General features: G+C 53.2%; 1 protein-coding gene across 2 annotated transcripts in view; it reads right to left on the bottom strand.

The window, feature by feature from the left end:
* Positions 1–8,373: 8,373 nt before the first annotated feature.
* Positions 8,374–22,184, bottom strand: part of NKAIN1 (sodium/potassium transporting ATPase interacting 1) — a 41,001-nt gene continuing 27,190 nt past the window's right edge. Inside the window, exons 2-7 of one of the 2 annotated variants that reach the window (XM_032302847.1) lie at positions 15,322–15,459; positions 13,659–13,739; positions 12,221–12,418; positions 11,471–11,531; positions 10,776–10,857; positions 8,375–10,626 (exon numbers count right to left, since the gene is read on the bottom strand). In XM_032302847.1, the coding sequence (XP_032158738.1) occupies positions 10,617–10,626; positions 10,776–10,857; positions 11,471–11,531; positions 12,221–12,418; positions 13,659–13,739; positions 15,322–15,459 (570 nt within the window). In that variant the 3' untranslated portion in view covers positions 8,375–10,616. Of the gene's footprint in view, positions 10,627–10,775; positions 10,858–11,470; positions 11,532–12,220; positions 12,435–13,658; positions 13,740–15,321; positions 15,460–22,184 lie in introns of those variants that run through there. The other variant, XM_032302848.1, reaches the window with a different exon arrangement.

Below are 22,184 nucleotides of genomic sequence, written 5' to 3'. Positions count from 1 at the left end.
TACGTTCCTGCCCCACAAAACTGCCAGATGTGTTGGATGTTTCCAGCCTCCACGCTTGGGGCTGGAACAGCAACAGCTAACTGGAATGGAGAGAATAGGAACCTTCGGGCCGGGGGTGGGGGGCGCCCAGATTGAGGATGCTGGCTGGGCAGCCACCAGGACGCAGAGTGCAGATGAGTGATGTTCTGGTGGGAAAAAGAAAGCAACAAGAGCTTCATCTGCACCCTGGCAAGCCTGTGGCTGGACAGACAGACACTAGCCACCCCATCTGTCCCTGGCTGGCCCAAGCTGAAACAATCCTTAGAGGACCATGGCACTGGCCTCACAATGGAGGTGTTTCACTGATGGCATGAGACCGAAGGGACACATACATATTGAGTACCCACTGTGTGCCAGGCACAGTGATGAGTGGTTTCTTACAAACCCAGCACAATGCAGAGAGGGAGCGAGAGACAGAAAGGGAGAGAAAGAAATGGGGAGAGAGACACACAAATGCTGGATCTGCGTTTCAAATATGTAAAACTGAGGCTTGGAGGGGGAGGCAGAGTTGGGATCGAGCCTGGGCTCTAGTTCTAGAACTGTGGCCTAGCCCTGTCAGAAGAGTTAGAGGGCGTGGAAGATAGCATGGTGGTGGTGGTGGTGGTGGTGGTGGTGGTGGTGGTGGTGGTGACTGCAGCTCCCAGGGGGACTGGGTGGTGGCCGCCAGCACGTGTGCGCAAACTCTGGAGGAGGGGCTGCGGCGCCCTCTGCCGGGATACCTGGTCCAGAGAGAGGAAGACAGGCCAGGTGGGGCACCCAGGGCCCTTAAAACCCAGGGAATCAGGCCAAGTGTTCTTACCGAGCCGGTGGAGAGCGTGTAATGCTGAGGGAGGCAGGCAGAGAAGCAGAGTCTCTTCAGGGAGGAGAAGAAGGACCTTCAAGTCGGGGAATGACCTGGTCAGGGAGATGGCACTTTGCTTCTCTGTGCCTCATTTTCCCCCTTTATAAAAAGGAAATGACCACAGCACCTACCCTGCTCTTCCTTCTTCCCTCCCTCCCTTTCAACTCCTTCCCTCAATTACTCAACAAACACCTACTGGGAGCTGACAGGACCAGGCCTAGGACCAAAGCTAAGTGTGACTCCGTCTCAGCCAGTCCTTGTGGGCCACAGGGATGGGGAGATGATCGTCCCAGAGTCTGGAACGGTTTGTTCCCTTCCAGGGGTTCTGTTGTCACCTCTAGGCAATGGGAGTGCTCATCACAGTAGAGGCTTGGAGAGGCTTCACAGGGCCACAGGGCTCCTTGGCAAGGCTGCAGGGAGGTGGGCAGATCCCGGGCTGGAGAGAAGGCAGAAGGAGACTGTAGCTGGTTCTCAGGGCCAAGTTCTGTGACAGCGAGACAGAGCCCTTTGCTCACCGCCCTCGCCAGAGAGCAGGCAGGGGCTGCGGGGGTGGGGGTGGGGGGAGGCTGGCACTGAGAGCTGCCCCAGGCCAGAGAGGCCTCTGAAAGCTCCCTGAGGAGGCAGAGCTGAGAATCGTCTCTCCAGACTGCTCGGGGTGTGCTCTAGCAAGGAGACCTCAGCCCACCCCGAATATAATGCGTTCTTGCCCTGTGGAGCCCTTACCCTCATGCACTAGGGCCTGAAGACACACATTATTAGGGTCATTTTACAGAGAGAAATATTGAGGCTTGGAGCAGCAGGCTAAATCTGCCTGAAGGGATCCATTGAACAGACAAGAGCTCACCATCCTGCTCTCTCTTTCCAGCTCCCCACTGACTTAGAACCAACCCCAGTTTCCCATCTATCCTCTTCTTGGAGTCCTGGAACTTCCCATCCCCATCCATGGGGATCTTTCAGGACCGGCGGAGTGCCAGGAAAAGGCAAGGTGTGGGGGTTCGCAGACGAGTGGGATGCTACTGGGCCACACTCTGGCTCTGGGCAAGCGGAAAGGACACATTCCAGGGCCCGAACACTCCACCCTCTGCCCCATGCCTCCCTCTACCTCCTCAAACACCAATGATCCGAAACTCCGGGAAGGGAACTCACTCTTCACAGTTTACACTCGGCCCCCGCTCGTCTGCGGTCCTCTCCAACCCTGCCCAGTGAGGCTTCCAGTGTGAGATTATCAATCAGGCTTGGCCAAGTTTGCCCGGTTAGCAAGTGGCAGAGCTAGGACCCGAACTTCAGAATCCGTGACCTTTCCTAGGCCAACACCAAGAAAGGAGACGCGGAGGGAGGGCGCTCGCCGGGTAGCAGGAGGCCCAGGAAAGCGGGGGGGTGGGGGGGGGGGGGGAGACACCTGGACTCCGGGGTGGTGCTTGCACGAGGAGCGGCCTGACCAGCGGAGGGTGGAGGGTCTCCTCGTCTCCAGGTCGGGAGGCAGCGCATTCGCAGCGCCAGCCATCAGGCGTCGCTGTGACAGCCGTGCTCCCCCGCGTTCTGATGGAAGGGGAGAGTGGGCTGCTGGAGGGCAAGGTTAAGGCTGTGAAAACAGGGGCTGCACCTCTGCTGGAGGTGGTGAGGAAGATGCACGATATCGCTTGTGAAAAGTGCCCACGAGGCTCAACAAACGGGCATTGTCTTCCCACTTTACCACCTGTGAAATCTTATTCTATTTCTCTGTGCCTCAGTCTCCTCAACTCTAAAATGGGAATGCAGCCGCTGGCTTCACAGGGTTTCTGTGGGGACTGAAGAGAGTTACTTAAGTCTGGCACATTATATGGACTTGGTGAGTGTTTAATGTTGATTGTGTTCTGCTCCCTCCCTCAGAGGTGGGACTCTCCGCCCTCCCACCCCCCACCCCCACCCCCGACCCCCCACCAATCCCCAGTCACACTGAGGGCAGGAGAGCAAGAGCAAGGGAGGTAGCCAGAGATGCATACAGGGTGTGTTCACCAAGAGGGTGGGAAATTTTTGAAGTCAGTGTCCTTGGCAGTTGCTCCCAAATTTCTGACACACCAAAGCTGTGTGAGATAATGTTTGTTGATTTAAGCTGCTAATTTTGGGATAACTTGCTAGGCAGCACTTGAAAACTCAGAGTCTCCCCACCTCCACTCCAGTCCTAGAGCATTGGTTCTCAACCCTGACTGGGAACCGAAATTCCCTACAAGGCAATACATGTCCATGGTTAGAGAATGAGCCTGGGGTCAGAGTGGCTGCATTTAAACATCTGTCTCACCAGTTACTAGCTGTGTAACTTTGGGTATGTAACTTAACCTCTCTCAGCTTGAGGGTCTCCATCTATAAATGATTATAACAGAACTTGCCTTCTTGGGATTGTTACAAAGACTGAACATGTATGAAAACATGTCAATTCTGCCTAGAGGGTAAGCTGTGAGGGAGCTAAGGCCTTGCCAGTCTTGCTCATTGGTGTCGTCTCAGTGTCTAGAATGGTGCTTGGAACATAGTGGGTGCCCAGTTAATATTTCTTGACTGAGAACGGAATCAGTAAACTGAGACACCTCAACAGTGTTAGTCTGGATCAGCTCCTTGACTTCCCGACTTCAGCCCTCTCTGCTGGCTCCACGGAATGTTCTCCAACTCCAAGTGGGGCAGTGCCCCAGGACTCAGGTTTCAGCCCTCTTCTCCGTCTGCATTCATTCCTCAGTGACTTCATCTGTTTTCCCGACTTGAAACATTATCTTGAAACCAATGATTCCAAACTTTCTGTATCAGCCCAGAGCTCTCCTCCTTGACACCTCCACTTGAACGTCTAGCGGGCATCTTAGATTTTCCTGTCCAACACCAAAATGCCGAAGTCCACCCCCAAACCTTCGCCTGTTGCAGTCATCCCGTCTCAAGGGCAGCTTCGGCCTCTACTTGCTCAGGCCACAAAACTTGGGGGTCCTGTTTGACCCCTCCCTTTCACTTAACTCCCCCTCATCCAGTCTACCAGCAAATTGGTTGGTCTTACCCTCAAAATGTACTGAAATCCAGTCACTTCTCACTCTCTCTACGGCCGCCATCTTGACTGAACCACCAGCGTCTCTCATCTGGACTGCCTCGATGGCATCTGACCTGGCCTCCGTTCCAGCTCCTGACTTCCTAGTCTATTCATCACACAGTATCCAAACGGATCCTCCCAGCTCTGTGCTCTGTTACTCCAGTGGTTTCCCATCTCCCTCAGGGTAAATGCAGAGGCCCTTATGATATCCTTCAAAATCAACAGTATCAGACATGCCACCTCCCACCCGCTTCTGTGACTTATCTTCGGCCACTCTCCCCTTCCCATGCTTTGAACCACACTGGCTTCCTTATTCAGGCATGCTCCCACCTCAGTGCCTTTGTACTTGCTGTTCTCTTTGCTTTCTACCCTAACCTTCTTCAGGTCTGTTATTTCTCTTCCCTACCATTTTGCTCTGGGACACCTCCGATCGAGCGTATTTTTGCTGGTTTATTTAGGTGTGTCTTCTCCCAATAGATACCCTCCCCAGAGGGGGAGATTACTTCTTGCTTTGTTCACTGCTATATTCCCAATTCCTGGCACATAGTAGGTGGTTCGTACATATTCAAGGATGAATTCAGATGCTTGGATCCCAGTGAATTAGAACCTGGTATGCAAGTGGAGTCAGAAATCTGTATGTTAAAAAAGGGCAGCCTGGGCACCTGGGTGGCTCAGTTGGTTGAGCAGCTGCCTTTGGCTCAGGTCATGATCCTGGACTTCCAGGATCGAGTCCTGCATGGGGCTCCCAGCTCCTTGGGGAGTCTGCTTCTCCCTCTGACCTTCTCCTCTCTCATGTTCTCTCTCACTCATTCTCTCTCAAATAAATAAATAAAATCTTCAAAAAAAAGGGGGGGGCATCCTGAGTACAGTTTGGGTTGAGAAGCCCTGTTCCAGAGTGTTAGCAGGTTGAAGAAACCCAGGAATATCATTTGAAGTCCAGCCCTCTCATTTCACCCATGAAGTCACCAAGGCCAAAGGTGGAGGAGCTGCCCCAGGGCCCCGGGTGGGTGCAGGGCAGAGGAAGAACTAGGATGTAAGTCCTAGATGCCCGGCACAGGGCTCTCTCTGCTGCTCCAGCCTGCCTGGGCCTGCCCAGTCCAATTCCAGGGCAGACTCAGAGTGGAACTGCTGAGTCACTGCAATGGAGGCTTAGGGCAGGGTGTGGTCCCCAGCTCAGGTGGCAGTGGGACCACGTGGCGCTGCCCTCACCCCCTCCTCCAGGTGACTGAGGCTGAGGGAGGGGAAGGCAGGGCTTGGACCTGTCTCTGCCCAAACTAACCTAGGGGGAAAGTTAGGCAGATGTTTAAATTCAGGAGTAAACCACAGCCTTTAAAATGACTAATATACTACACTCACACACGCACGCACTGTAAGATTGTCAGTAACAAACTCGAGCTTAGGGGAGAGAGTCTTCAAGTCTAGCTCTGGTATGATATAGCTGGCAGGTATAATTCAGGGGACCCTCCATGACATTGGAGGAGGGGGAGTTCTAAAAATGTCCAAATGCCTCTTTACTCAGGGCTAGGATTTCCTGAGCCTGGATTACAGGGTGGAGTGGGGGCGGGGGGTTGCAAAAAAAAATAGTTTTCCTGTCACTGCCTGGGAGATGTTTGGGTTCAGTACATTTTGGCTCAGGATCAGGAATTTGGATGTTAAGGGATTCTTATGCTCTGGAAACTAGAAACACAGCCCTGGGCCAGCAGCCTGTGGAGTAGTGAATCCTGTAAAGCAATGGGGTTTTGCTGTCAGCCCCCGCCACATTCCTAATCTGTTTAAGAAACTGCAAGATCCAATTCCAGTGCATTAAAGAAAACACTAGTGTGTCTCTGAGTCCCAGTAGACACGTGCGCTTGTGAAATGTACCTTAGGGAATTCATATTCTCATTTTAAAGAACACTTGGAGTCCCTTTGTGATTCAGCAGTTCCTGGAAGATGGCCCGTCCTACCTAGATTATTCTAGTGTGTGGAGATCGCTGGGAGGTGGCCCCAGGGTGGCAGGGGCTGGGGGATTGTCACTGGGCTTTGTAGGAAGACCAGCTCACCTGGCTCCAGAGTCATGAATTTGGAGCTAGGTATGCCTCCTGCAGTCCATGCTGCTCATTATGCTCCCAAGTTTATACAGAGCTCATGGTCACAGCCAGATCCCCAGAACACACATCTATGGAGGCTTGGGAGAAATCTGAGGCCTCTTCCAGATAAAACACTGCTCTCTGCCTTTCTCCTCCACCCCACGCTTCCAGCCCTGCCAGTTCTTGCTAAAGGACAGCTCTAACGTTTCTTAAATTCCATGAATTCCACATGAATGGAATCGTACAGTATTTGTCTTTCTCTGACTTATTTCATTCAGCATTATACTCCCTAGCTCCATGTATGTTGTTGCAAATGACAAGAATTCCACTCTTTTTTACGGCTGAGTAGTATCTCATTGTATGTAGACACTGCATCTTCTTTATCATTCACCAGTTGTTGGATATTTGGGCTCGTTCCATAATTTGGCTGTTGTGGACATTGCTGCTAAAAACTTCGTATTTTTGTATCCTCTGGATGGATACCTAGTAGTGCAACTGCTGGGTCATAGGGTAGTTCTTTTTTGAACTTTCTGAGGAACCTCCACACTGTTTTCCAGAGTGGTGGCACCAGCTTGCATTCCCACCAACTGTGTAAAAGGGTTCCCCTTCTCCACATCCTCTCCAACACCTGTTGCTTCCTGTGTTGTTAATTTTAGCCGTTCTGACTGGCATGAAGTGGTATCTCATTGCAGTTTGGGTCTGTAGTTCCCTGATGATGAATGATGTTGAGCATCTTTTCATGTATCTCTATGTCTTTTTTTTAGAAAAATGTCTACTCATGTCTTCTGCCCATTTTTAAACTGGATTAAGTATTTTTGGGGGGTGTTGAGTTTTATAAGTTTTTTATGTATTTTGGATACTAATCCTTTATTAGATATGTCATTTGCAAATATCTTCTCCCATAAAGTCAGCTCTAACGGAGCAGCTTCTGCTCAAAATCCTTCAGTAGCTCCCATCTACATCACTCAGGCCAATGTGCTCAGACTTGACATCAAGGCTGCTATAACCTGGATAAAACTCCTATCCAGGAAGGCAGAACAATGACTCCCAAGGGTGTCTAGGTTCTAACCTCTGGAATGTGTGAATGGTTACAAGGCAAAAGGGACTTTGAGATGGGGAGATTATCCCGGGTTATCTGGTTGGGCCCAGCCTAATGACATGAGCCCTTAAAAGTGGAGAAACTTTCATGGCTGTGGGTAAAGATGTGACAAGGGAAGGAGGGTCAGAGAGATAGGAAATTGCTGGCTTTGAAGATGGAGGAAGAGGCATAAGACAAGAAATAGGGGTAGGCTCTAGAAGCTAGAAATGGCAAGGACATGGATTCTGCTCTAGACCATCTGGAAAGAAATGCAACCCTCCAGACATTTGATTTTACCCCAGTAAGACTCCCATGCCCAACCTCTACTGAACTGTAAGGCAATAAATTTGTATTAAGACACTAATGTTGTGGGGGCCTCTGGGGGGCTCATACGGTTAAGTGTCTGCCTTCAGCTCAGGTCATGATCCCAGGTCCTGGGATTGAGCCCCACATGGGGCTCACCCCCTGCTCCTGCTGTCTCTCTCTCAAACGTATTTTTAAAATCTTAAAAAAAAAAAAAAAAAAGATACTAATGTGTAATCTATGGCAGCAATGGGAAACTAACACATTCCCCATCAAAGTTTCCTCCAGTCAGTCTGTCCCAGGCTATCCTTCCCCTCCCCCGACACACGTTCCCCTACTTCCACATCTGTGCTCATGCTGGTGGCCCTGTCCAGGACACTCAGGTGACCTCTCACCTGATCTCTTATTAATAAAAGCCTTTCACTCTGGCCTGTCCTCAGCACTGACCCCCTGCCAGCAGCATTCACCCTTCTGTGGTCCCATCCTGTGGGCTCCCCACTAAACCATAAAGTCCTTGAAGACGGTGTCTGTGACTGATTTTCCTCCAACCTCCATGACCAGGAGGGGTCCACAGAGGTTTGCGTGATGAACCTAGGGCATCTTTGTAGAACCTCTGTTTCGGGATTACCTGGGAATCTTCACGCAAGTCCTAATTCTACCAAATCACAAGGGGAGGCAACTCCACGTGTATTCTCGGGAGAAGATTTCCAAGGTTCAGAGTTAAGGAGGAAGTTGAAGATTAAGTAGAGCATGTTGCCGTTTGTGTGAAAAGGGGAAAAAATATGTCAGTTGACAAAGAACTGTCTATCTTTGGAAAGATATGAAAAATAGGTAAAAAGACATAAACTCCTGGAACTTTCTGAATTCTGTACCATATATACCTACTATCTAATCACAAAAGTAAATAAAATTTTGAGTATTCAAAATACCAATTCTGGTTGTGTTGCCAGAAAAAATGCAGGCTGTCCCAGGACTCTGTGTCTAAAGCACTTTCTGCCACTCATTCTAAGTCAGGAACTGAACTGAAAGGAATAGGGCAGACTTGAGATGCAAAGGATATTTGGAAGCCTCAACTTACACTCAACTTAATCAGAAAAATACATAGAGACTCTCCAAGGGATTGTGAGCCAGGTTTGGGAACGCACTGATTGAGCCCCATCTCTGCATTTTATGGATGAGGAAAGTGAGGGTGACTTCCAAAAGCTACAGAGTCAGCCAGCACAGGCCAGGGCCCCAGGAATGATAATGGCAGGGACCTCTGCTCACCCTCAAGCAGGGACCCTGGTGACTCAGAGGGCAGGACAGGATGATAGAGAAGAAAACACCATCTTTAATGAACCCACCTGCACAGAAACCAGGGAGCGCTCCCTGCCTTGCAAGGTCCCAGTGGGAAAAGAAGTCGGTCCCTTGCAAAAATCATCTTATAAAAACAAAAGGCTTCAAAGCACCAGTGGCTAAACCCGTTGAGTAGAAAGGAGGCTGGGGAGTGGGGGGCGGGAGGAGAGGGCTAGAGGCAGGAGTTGGCCTGGAAGCAGGATAGCAGCCAGGCCCGAAGGGAGCTGCCCCCTTCTTGAGCGGAACTCCTAGCTACCTGGGTAGACCATAGGGGACCTCAGTGCCCGGGGCGGCCAGTGGAACTCCTGGGGCTGGCTCCTTGGCACAGTACTGCAGAGGGGATGGCAGGATGGGGTCCTAGCTCCAGATACTTTGGCCTTAGATGTAAGGAAGGCTAGATCAGAGGGTAGAGAGCGAGGAGAGGAGGGGTCACCGTGGATGAGCTCAGGCATACAAACCATGCGTTTCCCTCCAGTTCCCCCATGCCTTCTGCCCTCCCTCCTTATCCAGGGCCACTCCTGTTTCACAGACTGGGAAGCTGAGGCCTGCCCCTCCTGCCCTTGGACTTAGGGCCCATACACAGGAAGCAAGGTCCTCAGGGGTGTCTGTGGAAGGAGATGGGGAGAATGAGCTCTCATCTGTTTGCTCTCAAGGGTGCTGGTCCTCCCCACCCCACACAATGACCCACATGCCCAGTCTGCCTCTTCACAACTCCTTCTGGGCTTGTTAGAGGTTTCTCTTGGACATTGGAGTGGTCATAGACGCTGGTGATCTTTGAAAACTGGTGATCGGTAGGTGCTGACCAGCTGTCTTCCGTTCTGGAACTACAGGTCCTCCAATGGGTGAGGTGGATGGAGCCATCGAGGGTGGTGGAGTTGCTGAGGGGACAGGGGATCATGGCTGCAGCAGACCCGGCCTCAGGGACCCGGAAGGGGATGGGGTGGCTGAGATATGCTCCCTTCCCCTACTGGAATGACCTTCAAACGTTGGCCCAGGGTGGACAGGGGCCGAGTCTAGAAGGGCTTTTCTGTGGGTCAGGCTGAACTCAGGGCTCTGGGCTCTGTTCATCTGGTTCCCAACAGGAGAACAGGTATATTGCTTCAAGAGAGGCGCTGGCGAGTGGTGGTGGTGTGTGTGATGTAGATCACATGAGTTCTAGAGTGTTCCATCTGGATGGGGGCTTGGAAATGGGATTCAGAGACCAGGCACTGGGTTTTGGAGTCTGAAACTACAGAAGGTACACTGTGTTCAAGGCCTGCCTCCTCCAAAAGCCTAGCTGTGTGGCCTCAAGCAAATCGCTTCATATCTCCGGGCCTCAGTTTCCACATCTGCAAAATGGGAATTATAATCCCAGCCTAGCCCCAGGAATTAAGAGTCAAATGAAAAGGCTAGAAAGAGCTCCATCTGCTAAGAGGTTATTTTAATTGAGGGAAACTGAGGCCCAGAGAGGGCAAGGAAGGACCTTGCCAGATGTCACACAGACAGTTGGTGATGGAGCTGCGACTGGAACTTAGGACTCCTGCTTCTAGTTCACAGTAACTCTCCCCAGGGCTGGTGAAAGTGTGGTGAGACGGGGCAAATGCCATTTCTCTCTGGACAGAGGGCCGGAAGTGGGGTGAAGGGTTTCGAAAGGGAGAGGCTGGAGAAGGGAGGGAGGCCCCAGCGCACGCCAAGGCTGAGATAAAAAAAATACAAACCCCGCGATCCCCTACCCCGCCCGGCTCGCCCCCATCCCTGGAGTCAGGCTCTGAAGGGCCAAGTCCAAATCCGCCGCAGACTCAGCCGACGCAGGCTGCAGTCGATCCGCGAGCCGCCAGGGGGCGTGCCTGCTACTTTGGCCCGAGCTCGCGCCAGCGGCTTCAGGCTAGCCAGTAAGCTCGTGGCAACTGGATGGGCGCGGGACAGAAGCTACCCCGACCTGCAGGAAACAAAGGCAGGTTAGGGAAGTGGACGCTGAAAGTATGGGGCAGAGAGATCCGGCTGCCCTCTCCGCTCCACCCTGCCCCTTTCTCCCCTACAGGAACGCCTCAGTCCCGCCACCCCACCCCGCTCGGCGCCGTGACCCACGTGTACAGAGGCTGCAGTTGTAAATGCGATGTCTTCTGGGGCGCCTGGTATCCGTAGGAGTCAAAGCCACCGATGAAGTCAACTGCGGAAGGGGAAGTGGTGCATAGTTAGGGATAGGCCTGTAGGGTATGAGTTATGGGAGGCTGGGTGCTGAAAAGGAAGAATCTGAGGGGGTCAGACCCCTGGACAGTGCCTGGGGTGGGGGGGCTTTGCTGCTGGACCTATGGGGAGCAGAGCGAGACTCGCAGGAGCTCAGCCAGAATGGGCCAAAGCCCAAGTAGATAGAGAGCCTCGGGGGTGGGCCGTCCTTTAAGGGAGCAGGGCTTGAGCTACTTAAGGGGGTAAGACCTGGGGGGTGGGGGTGGAAGGTAGTGAGGGGACGAGGCTGGGCACCCGCGTTCCTTGGTAGGGGTGAGCCTCGGGGAGCTCCTCTGAGGGGCAGAACCTAAGAGGAGTGGGTGGAGAGTAGTGTTGGAGCTGTGCACTGGGCCCCTGGATGTCTGGGTCACAGCCCAGAATGTTCTGGCTATGCAGACCCCCACCACCCCCACCACCTCTTCTCCCCCACTAAGAGGAGCCAGTTGCCAACCCAGGTTTCCCTGCCTCCTAGGCAGCACAGAGCTCTGTCCAGGGTGCTGAAGGCATGGGGTGGTGTGTGGCCAGGCATCCCGGTTCCCTAGGGGCTTGGCACTCACAGCTGTCCTCCTCCTCCAGGAACACTTTGCTCACGTAGCAGGCGAACACGAAGCCAAAGAGCTGGGGGTGGAAGGAAAGAAGACAGAAGCTCTTCCTCCACCCAGCGCCTGGCCGGGCTCAGTAGGACGGGAGGGGCGGGGCGTGCGAGGATGAACACCAAACCATAACAACTTCAAGTTAAATGCTTGGGCCTTACAGTCAAACATATTTGGTTCCATTCTGTGTTCTGTAAGTGGACTTGGACAAGTCATTATTTTACCTCTTTGAGCCTCAGTTTTCCCAGCTGGACCTGGGCAATACTTTACTGACGGGTTAAGAGGAGCGAGGATTTTGTGGCTTTGGATGTGTGGAGTGCTAAGGGCAAGCCTGGGAACTATATTATCATCTTGGAGCCACTCTTCTTTCAGTCTCACAACTCTACACAGTTGATGTGGTCACGCCTTTCTGTGAATAAGCATATAAGCTTGGAGAGGGCAAGTGACTTGTCCAAGGTCACACAGCGGATACACTGGAGACTGGGTTGACTCATGGTCTGATGACTCATCCTAGTCATTAAACCCACTCACTCTTGGAATGGGAGCTGGGGCAGGGGTGAAGGGAGGAGATACAAGATACGGAGGCAGAGCCAGACAGAAGCACAGGCAGGTTGGAAGATCCAGGTTCTCCCTTTCTTAACTAGAGCTAAACAAAGGGGTTGGGGTGGACTTCACCTCTGGGAGTGTGTGGGCTGGGGGAACAGGAGGACTCACAGCCAGGAAGATCTGCAGGGCACTGCTGAGTGCTTCGATGTAGGGGTAGTCAAGCAGGCAGCCGGTGACAGAGATGACATGGTGGTCTTCCAGGGCGAGGCGGGAGTTCAGGACAGGTGTCACCAGGCAGCCTGGCCCATTCTCCATCCACCAGGAGCGGTGCAGGGATGTGTTGAAGGTCATGATGAAGTCCCGGTCCTGGGGGCAGAGGGGCCTAGGATACTGAGCTGGCGCCAGGGGTGGGAGTGGGGGGCATCTTCTTCAGGCCCCAGGAAACTTTATATAAAGATCTACTTCACACCTGGACTGTTAAAGCAGTCTCCTCTCCTTGATTTGAAGGGTACGGAGGGAGTCCGTTATTGCAAGTCTATATTTGGCCAGTAGGTGGCACTTGATGACTACATAGGTCTCACACTTCCACCAGAGGCGGAAAGGGCTAGTGCTGACCCACAGGAGCCCCAAAGTTTCAGAGATGTGAAGGAACTAACAGTGACTGAGTCCAGTTTTCCAGCCATGGGTGAAATCCTCAAAACAGACTCCTTCGCAGCCTGTTCAGCCTCTCCACTGCTCTCTGGGTGTGGCCCTGGGTAAACCTATCCTCTCTAGTTCTTGGTGTCCCTATCTAGGCCGCCCTAGATCAGAGGTTCTCACCACAGCATGATCTCTCCATTTTCCCCTGCAGCCTGTTAACTAATATTCATCGAGTTCTGACCAGGTACCAAGCCCTGAGATGTATAATCTCATTTCATCCCCTCAAGCAATCCCATGAAGCAGTTATCTGCACTCCCCAGACAGGGAAACTCAAGCTCAGAGAGGGTAAGCCACATGCCCAGGGCCACACAGCTTGGAAATGTTGGAGCTGGGATTTAGATCTAACAGAACTACAAAGCCAATGCTCCCATTCATATATTTTCCCCTCTTGTGTACTAAAAACAGAAGTTGTGTCCTCTGGACTTGCTCTTACACAATCTAAAAACGTCCCCTTTCTTCCATAGTTCTGCACGGGACCTGGTCCACTTGATTTCCCTAAGTTTACTTCATCTCTTTCCCTTCTGAAAATACTGATCAGAACTGGACACAAATCTTTGTGGTCTAAGCAGTACAAAGGGCATGGTATTTTCACCCCCTTGCCTTGAACATGTGTAGGGCCCCAGGGCACTTTCCAGGACCACTGAAAGTGGCTGGTTTCTACTGAGCTTGTGATCAAGGGCCACCCGGCCTATCTTCACGGCCCCTCAGCCTTATCTGTCCCATTATTTGTTTCTGAGAAGTGCAGAAAAAAAAAATGTGGGGGTAGAGTCTGAGGAGTACAGATCATTCGAGTGTATAGAGGGAGGTCTCTTCAAGAGATGAAGCCCCAGACTAAACTAGGAGCCCCTGGCTAGGGGATGGGCAAGGTCAGGCTCTGTCCTCTGGCATTGCCAGGCCTGAGGCTTACCTGGGACAGCTGTCCAACCTCCAGGTAGAAGCAGATGATAAAGGCATTCCAGCCAACCCAGAGCACCAGCCAGGCTGCATACTGGGGAGAGGAGAGGTGGGATCAGGGTGGGGCTTGGGGGAGGGGGGAGGGGGCGTGTCAATGGAGCCAGAGCTCAGGGACAGAGGAGACCTTTGCAAGGGGAAGTGATGACACTGTCTCACGCAGAGAGCACTTTAGTTCACAAATCATTATTACATCTGTCCTGTCCTTACAACAGCCCTGCATGGAAGGCACTGCTCTCCCTCTAAGGAGAACCAACGTCAGCCCTAGAGAGGAGGTTTAAGTTTGCCAAGATCACACAGCTGGGAAGAGGTGGGCCTGGCCCTCAAGCTCCAGTCTTCTGGCAGCTAATCCGATGCACTCTGCGGAGAAGAGACACAGCCCGGCTCCGGCTCCGGAATGCTGGAGAGGAGCAGGGTAGGCTCTCCACCCAAGTCCTGGGCCTGCCATGCCGCTGCTGCCTCCCGGCACACAGCAACGCTTGTAGGAGTGCCTGGGGCCTTCTTGAGAGCCAGAGAGAATGACTCTCCCATCCCGGGTGAGACAGAGTTTTTGAAGGGTGCTGCTCACCCGGCTTCTGGGAGCTTAGCCTGTGGGAGGTGGGCAAAGCCCAAGAATGAGCCAGAATGGGCTGTGGCAGGAATGGCAAAGCATGTCGTCGTCATCACAGGCGTCAAGCATGTGTGTAATAAGGCAACTCAGAAAGCTTTTCCCTCCAAAGAGGCATGTGAATATGTCACTGAGGAAGAACTGGGGAGGAGGGTGAACCTAGCTGAAAACAGGAGTTTAACAGAGACCATCAAAAACAAGGGCTTGGGCAGAGGAAGCAGGAGGAGGGAGCCAGGGACACAATCCACTCCTGGGATCAGAGCACAGGAGGCACTGACCTCTAAGCCCCACTTGTGGGGCCCCTGGGTGGCTTAGTCGTTAAGGGTCTGCCTTTGGCTCAGGTCATGATCCCAGGGTCCTGGGATTGAGCCCGCATCGGGCTCCTTGCTCAGCGGGGAGCCTGCTTGCTTCTCCCTCTCCCACTCCCCCTGCTTGTGTTCCCTCTCTCGCTGTGTCCCTGTCAAATAAATAAATAAAATCTTAAAAAAAAAAAAAAAAGGCCCCACTTGCCATCAGACCACATTCTCGATGAACAGCAAAGGACCAAAGCCAAGCCAGCCTTCTCAAAGCAACCTCAGAAACTAAGGAAGATGAAGTCCATCCTCCACTGACTTACTAATGCAGCCTTCACTCAGGATCTGATGCTCTAATCCTGCCACTTATTAGCTGTGTGACCTTAGGAAGCCTCACAACCTTTCTGAGCCTCATTTCCTCACCTGGGAAATGGAGACGGTAGGATACCCCTTGCAGGGCTGTTGTGAAACATGCGAACCGCTTAGCAGCGTGCTTCGCACATGGCAAGCACTCACTAAATGACACAGATGGTTAATATTTGGATTTTTCCCCAGGAAATCCTTCAGGGAAAATATCAATCTTGTCTCTCTGATGAGCAAAGAAGCATCAGGAATAGGCTGGAGCTAAGAGAGAGCGGGGGGTCTGGGCACTGCGGGGGGTAGGGAGCGCAGTTCTGGCTGGGGGAGCAGGGGTGCCCGAGGGGCCGAGGGAGCCATACCAGAATGAGGTACCGGGAGCGGTACTGCACGGTGCCAAAGATGCCCAGGATGACTGCCATGATGTGCAGGAAGTTGGCTAAGATAGGAGCCCACTGATAGCCCAGGAAGTCAAAGATCTGCCGCTCCAGCGCAGCGACCTGTGGGAGAGAGCAGGCTGAGGCCACGGTCACGGCCTGGAAGGGAAGGACAGGGACGCCCCCTGGACCTCATGCAGCAGGTCACACCACTTACCATGGTGACGAGCCACCACGGCCTGACTGCTCACAAGTCTCAGAGCCGTCCCGGCTCTCCCAGACCACAGGGAGATGGGGAGATGGAAGCGAGTCTGGGGGTACAAACTGGGACGGAGCCCTGGTCATCACTTCGGGGAGGGGAGGAGGGAGCTGAGGTTCAGAACATCTTCCTCCCTGCCAAGAGGCCCTCCCCATTGGCACCTGCACCTGCCCCTGCCCGACGTGGGGCTGAGAGCAGGTGGAGTTAGGATCCAGTCTGCCTCCCCCAGCCCTGGCCAGGAGCAGAGCCGCCGCCCTCAAGGGCCCAGGAAAGTTCCTGGGCCTGAGTCCGCTTTTCCAAGCACTGCTATCTGGAGGCTGCCCTGGCCCGTGGAATCCATGCACTGCAGAGAAAGGGATTTGTTTTTACTTCCCTTCCCCAAGGGAGCTGTCGTAGGTTGCAAAATTGACCTCAAGCTCTTTCTCTCCCCGACTCCGTGCTCTGTGGCAGCACCCTTCTCCACTAACTCTGTGCTGAGTCATGTGACTTGCTTTGCCCAGTGAGACTTTAGGCAGCACAGTACAAGAGAAGATCTTTTGAAAAACTTGAGTGTGCCCTAGAACTTGCCCAGTTGCTATACTTGTAAGACGGACAACACCATGCAGAAGAGCCCCCGTGACCTGCTGGAGGATGAGAGGAGAACCAAGCCCTCTCCCCACCGCCCATGACAGCCCGCCAACCATGTGAGTGAGGCCATTCTAGACCATTCCAACGCTAGCCAACCTACCAACTGACCAGAAACATGTAGCCAGACCAGAAGAATCGTCCAGCTGACCTACAGAATCAAGAGCTAAATAAAATGATTATTTTAAATGGCTGCTCCAGGGGATGCCTGGGTGGCTCAGTTGGTGGAGTGCCTGCCCTCAGCTGTGGTCATGATCCCAGGGTCCTGGGATCGAGTTTCCCGTTGGGCTCCTTGTTCAGCAGGGAGCCTGCTTCTCCCTCTACCCACCACTCCCTCTGCTTGTGCTCAGTCTCCCTCTCTGACAAATCAATAAATAAAATCTTAAAAACAAAACAAAACAAAAGCTCAAAATGACTGCTCCAGAATGATCTGTTACCAGCAAAAGTGAATCGATACAGGACTCAGTCAATCGACCCTTTCCAGGAGCCCCTGGTTCAGTGATTCAGCTGATTCATTAAGAACGAAGGTGCCAGTGACATCCATTGTTACGGACTGTCCATCCATCACCTCTGCTCGTGCTGACAGAACCCATCTCTCTGTTTTGGAAACCACCTCCCAGACCTTCAGTCCCTGTGGCTTGGGTGGGGCTGAGCCCACTTCTAATTTCAGCAGTGGGCTCACGACTCAATCCTGACCAGATAATCGACACACAGGGATCTGGTCAGAGCTGGGCGCTCACCCTGTGGCCAGCTCCCGAGAGTTACCCCGGAGAGCTGCCGGAGCAGCCGGGAGAGAGATGCTGTCTGCCGGCGTATCTGAATGGGTGCAGTGTCACTCGCTGCTGCTGGTGGCTGTCTTTGCCATCTCAAAGGGACAGAGAGGGAGAAAGAGTGAACAATCAAGGGGAGTCTCCAGGCCATGTAGTTTTTGGTCTGAGGGTCTAGCCACGCTGAAAGTTAATTCTCCCTCCTTGTAGGTGTGATTTGTCACTTGCAACCCAAAGTCCTGATTTAAATGGAAGGGAAGAGGGGCGCCTGGGTGGCTCAGTGGGTTAAGCCGCTGCCTTCGGCTCCGGTCATGATCTCAGGGTCCTGGGATAGAGTCCTGCATCGGGCTCTCTGCTCAGCAGGGGGCCTGCTTCCCTTCCCCTCTCTCTGCCTGCCTCTCTACCTACTTGTGATCTCTCTCTGTCAAATAAATAAATAAAATCTTTAAAAAAAATAATAAAATAAATGGAAGGGGAGAGAAGGGGGTATGGCTGGGAAGGGACAGGGAAGATTCTGGTTGAGAAGATCCCAGAAGCCATTTTCCTGGCGGGAGGTGAGGAGCGGGAGGTGCTGGCGCTACCACACAGATGGCAAAGCTTGGGCAGAGACCCAGGAAGCTGCAGGCCCAGCCCTGGCACCCACCCACCTGGCGCCAGCCTGCCTCTTGTTGGTGACTCCTCCTGCAGGGCCCTACAGACTGCAAAGAGCTTTCCAAGTTCATCACCCACTGGATGCTCCTTGGCAGAAAGGCGGAGCTGGGGATCATGATCTTGTTCTCAAGCAAGAGACCAGGAGGCTCAGAGAAGGGAAGTGACTTGCCCAAGGTCACACTGCAGGGAGGGGGCAGAGCTGGGCAGTCATTTGCTTTTCTCTGCCACCTGTCCCACCTTGGCACCAATCCATCACCTTTCCCTGATGGTACTGGCCTGGGAGTTAAGAGGTGTGGATTCTGGTTGAGAGTCTGACAGACTCCTGGGTGCCCTGGGGCAGGCCATCTTCCCCAGTGACCCTCAAGCTCCTTTTTCTGTACAGAAGAGACCACTGGACTACAGGACTCTAAGGGCCCTTCCTGCTGTGACTCCAGTGGTCTGCTGACCTTGGGGGAGAAACTCCCCAGGTTGTTCCCTGCTCCCACTTCTCCTGCCCCACTTCCACTCTTCTCCTTTTCACCCAGACTCTGCCAGGCCTTGGGGAGCCCCCTGGTGGCTTGGGGTCCACTTGATGTTCTCAACTCAGCTGGCATCTGTTCCTGGCAAGGAGGCTGCCATCAGAGGACAGAGGAGGTGGCCTAGACAGACTTGCCCAGGCTCATGGTGAGGCTGGGGAGATGCTTTGCCTGGAAATGCCCTCCTAAAACATGGGGTAACCCTGCTGCACCCCTGGCCTCCTGCTCCAACCACTCTGGATTCCCAGGGATCTTACTAACAACAAACAGGGGGACAGCTCCCACAAAAAGCTTTGGAGTCCCCAAAGCTCAGGTTCAAATGGCCACTCTGTGACTTAGTTCAAGTTACTTTCTCTCCCTGAGACTATTTCTTCAATGGTAATAGGGAAGGCAATCCTTCCCCCGAGAAGTCGTTGTGAGGATATGGAGACATCACACAGACTAACGGACGACTAGACTTAATAAATGGTGACTAATTAGGAGAAGACGCAACAGTGGTATCTTCTCAGATGGGCACCGCAGGCTTGCTGGGAGCTGCAGCTCTCCCCTATCCCCAGCCAGCTTCTGCCCCCTGAGCGGCTGAAAAAACAGCTGAAGTCCTGCATTTCCCTTTTCCTCTATGCAAGTCCTCCTTGGTCTTCAAAGTATAGCACAATTCCCTCCTTTTCCAGGAAGACCTCCCCGATTGGCCAGAGGGATGACTCTTCCCCCTGAATACGGACCCCTGGCCATTCTGGTCACTGTCAGCCGTCACTGTGGCCTCCCTCCACCCTCCCTCCAACCTTCCGAAGTGTGGCCCCCCTCATCTGCCTTGGGGGTCACTGTCTACCTACTTGTTCACAGATCATGTGCTCTGCGTCAGGTCCCGTGCTGGCGCTGCATGCAGAGGGGAGTAAGCTCTGGTGCCTGCCCCCTGGGAACTCAGTCTAGTTGGGGAGATGGGTGGGAAATGGACCGTCATACATCAGTGTAGTTGGCACGGCCACCCAGACCTGAATACTGCTGATCAGGACCTCAGCTGAGATCAAGAGTCAACGGCTCAACTGACTACACCACTCGGGTGCCCCTAAGCTTTGTTTTAAATTATTTTTACATTTTTAATATATTTTTAAAAGAATTGATTTGTTTTTGGGACAGAGATGGAATGAGTGGTGGGGAGAGGGAGAGGGAGAAACAGACTCCCCACTGAGCAAGGAGCCCGATCCAGGACTCAATCTCAGGACCCTGGGATCATGACCTGAGCCAAAAGCAGACACTTAACCTACTGAGCCACCCAGGTGTAAACTTAGTTTAGTTTTTTTTTTTTTTAAAGTAAACTCTATACCCAACGTGGGGCTCGAAATCACAACCCTGAGATCAAGTCCCCCACGCTCTACCAACTGAGCTAGCCAGGTGCCCCTCCATATATATTTTTTAATTGAGATTCTGCATCTTATAAATAATCTCAATCCTAAAGTTACTATTTTTGATTAGAAAGCCAAGTCAGATATTCTAGAACTTCTGCTTGTGCAGCTGTGAGATGCGACTAATTACCAAATAAAGAACAAACAAATAAAAGGAACATCTTCCCCATCTGGTTGCACCAGCTTAGAACAATCATCTGAGGGCCGCAGTGATTTAAGACTTTGGGCTTTTTGTTTGTTTGTTTGTTTTTAACCTGGCCGGCCTGTAGGCCAAGCCCAGGACAGAAGCTCCTGTTGACAACTGATGCAGCCTCCTGTGGGATGGGGGTGGGGGGACAGTGCTGGCCAGCACCCCTGTCCAAGTGCTTTCTCTTTGCATGTTTTTCGTTGTTTGTTTGTTCGAAGGAGGCTCCACACCAGCCTGGAGCCCAGTGTGGGGCTTGAACTCAGGACCCTGAGATCAAGACCTGAGCTGAGATGAGTCGGATGCTTAACCGACTGAGCCACCTAGGCACCCGTCGAGTTACTCCCTCTGCCCCGCAGAGCTTGGGGCAATTGCTGAGGCCCCTGGGCCTGCCAGTGATCCCCCTGCCCCCCGCCAGGACCCCAGATAAGCAGGACGAGGACAAGTGCCCAGACCATCCTGAATGACAGATGAGAACAAGTCACCCAGATCCCGTGTGGATTTGTCAGACCCACAGAGTAAGTCCCACATGCCTGCCCCTCAGCCCCCACCCTCGTCTCCTCAAGGCCTTGCGCTGCTTTGCCTGACCCCCCACCCCGACCCCACCCCCCCATGAGCCCTTCCAAACCAGCCCGCGCCCCCCCCCCCATTTACACCCACGGATGCTACTGTCTCTGTGCTCCTCTCACATCCCATATTCCTTGGGCCCAAAGGTGAGGGGGGATCCTCTGGGGTCCCTAAGTTGCTTACAGACCCAGAGAGCCCGTCATCCGCCAGCCTCCAGGTCCTGCCCTTCCCCGAAAATGAGTTTCATCCCTGCAGCATCCTTTGACATCCAGGGGCCACCCTCTCACCCTCCAGCCCCTCAGCCTCTCCGCTCTCAAACACCATCCCCGGGACCTTTCCCCTCACAGCTCCTCCACGGCCACCATGCGGACTACCCCGCCTCCGAAGTCACCAAGTCGACAGCCCCCGCTGGACGCCCCCCAGCTGGCTTCCCAACGGCCTTGATGGTGATGGGGACCAGCCGGGTCCAGCCCACTGAGTCCTCTGCCTCTTGCCTCCCACCCCTCGAGTTCCCGGGAGCCTTACATCCCCGCTGCGCTCGCTGGGACTGCTGATGCCCCCTCACCTCCGCATCAGTTTCACCTGTAAGCCCGACTTGCAGACCCCACAGCCTTCTCACACCTGTCAGGAAAAGCCCGCACCTGCACAAACCCAGTTAACAGTGTTCCCCTGCTTGCAAAGCAGCCAAGTGCTGCTGGAGGGAGCCACTCCCCAGGCGGACATGGAGCACCACAATGCCAGGTCCATCACCACAACTTCGAGAGGCCCTCCCCGCCACCTCACAACCCAACTAGGCTTCTTTGGGGAACTCACTTTGCCCACGAACCACTTCCGATTTCACTGTCCTCCGCCCTCCTGGGACCCCTCCAGCCTCCCTCTCAGGGGACCTGGCTTCTTGCCTGTAACTCAACCTCTCCCTTTGCCCAGGATGCTTCCCACCGGCTCCTAAGCACACTCAAGCCACTTCCACTAAAAAAGCAGAAGAGAAAAGGCCCCCGCTCCTCCTCCAGCGAATGCCTCATCTATCTCAACGCTCTCACGTCCTCCACGCCCTCCCTCCCACCTGCTCCTCTGCCCACGGGCACGTGAGGATCTGGTTCAGGGGCTAGAAGCAGAACCACGGTTAGAATCCTCATGCCACGGGGCCAGTCGCTTCACGCTCCTGCACCTCAGTTTCCTCACCCGCAGAATGGGCATCATTCACGATACCTCCCTCATGCGGTGGTGGAGAGATTCCGTATCATTTGTTAATTCATATATATGTTTAAAGTACGCTCTAGGGCCACCTGGGTGTCTCAGTGGGTTAAAGCCTCTCCCTTGGGCTCAGGTCGTGATCTTAGGGTCCTGGGATTGAGCCCTGCATCGGGCTCTCTGCTCGGTGGGGAGCCTGCTTCCCTCTCTCTCTCTGCCTACTTGTGATCTCTGTCTGTCAAATAAATAAATTAAAAAAAAAAAAGTAAGCTCTATGCCCAATGTGGGGCTAGAACTCACAACTCCAAGATCAAGAGTTGCATGTTCTACCAACTGAGCCAGCCAGGTGTCCCATTTTTTTTTTTTTTCAGATAATATTTAAAATTATGTCCTGCGGCAGAACTCCCCGTCTCCCCTTGCTTTATTGTTTCCATGGCGCTTATCACAGATTACTGTACTACCCACTCCCTTTCCCTTTCCCGGTCTGACTCCTGCATTGGAAGGCACACTCCCCGGCGGGGATTTCTGCCAGAGGTGCTCACAGCTGCACTCCCGGCGGTGAGAGCCCAGCCACAGGTGCCAACGCAAAACTCGGTCTCCACCCTCCCACGCAGCCAGGACCCTAAGTGTCAGAACACCCCCAGGCCCTTTTCATGCTCCCTAGTCCAAGCAATCAGGTGCCCACCC

The sequence above is a fragment of the Mustela erminea genome, chromosome 10 (genome assembly GCF_009829155.1).
Source record: "Mustela erminea isolate mMusErm1 chromosome 10, mMusErm1.Pri, whole genome shotgun sequence".
Classification (NCBI taxonomy): Eukaryota; Metazoa; Chordata; class Mammalia; order Carnivora; family Mustelidae; genus Mustela; species Mustela erminea.
Note: the sequence above shows the minus strand (reverse complement) of the source record. Positions and strands in the feature narration are given on the sequence as shown.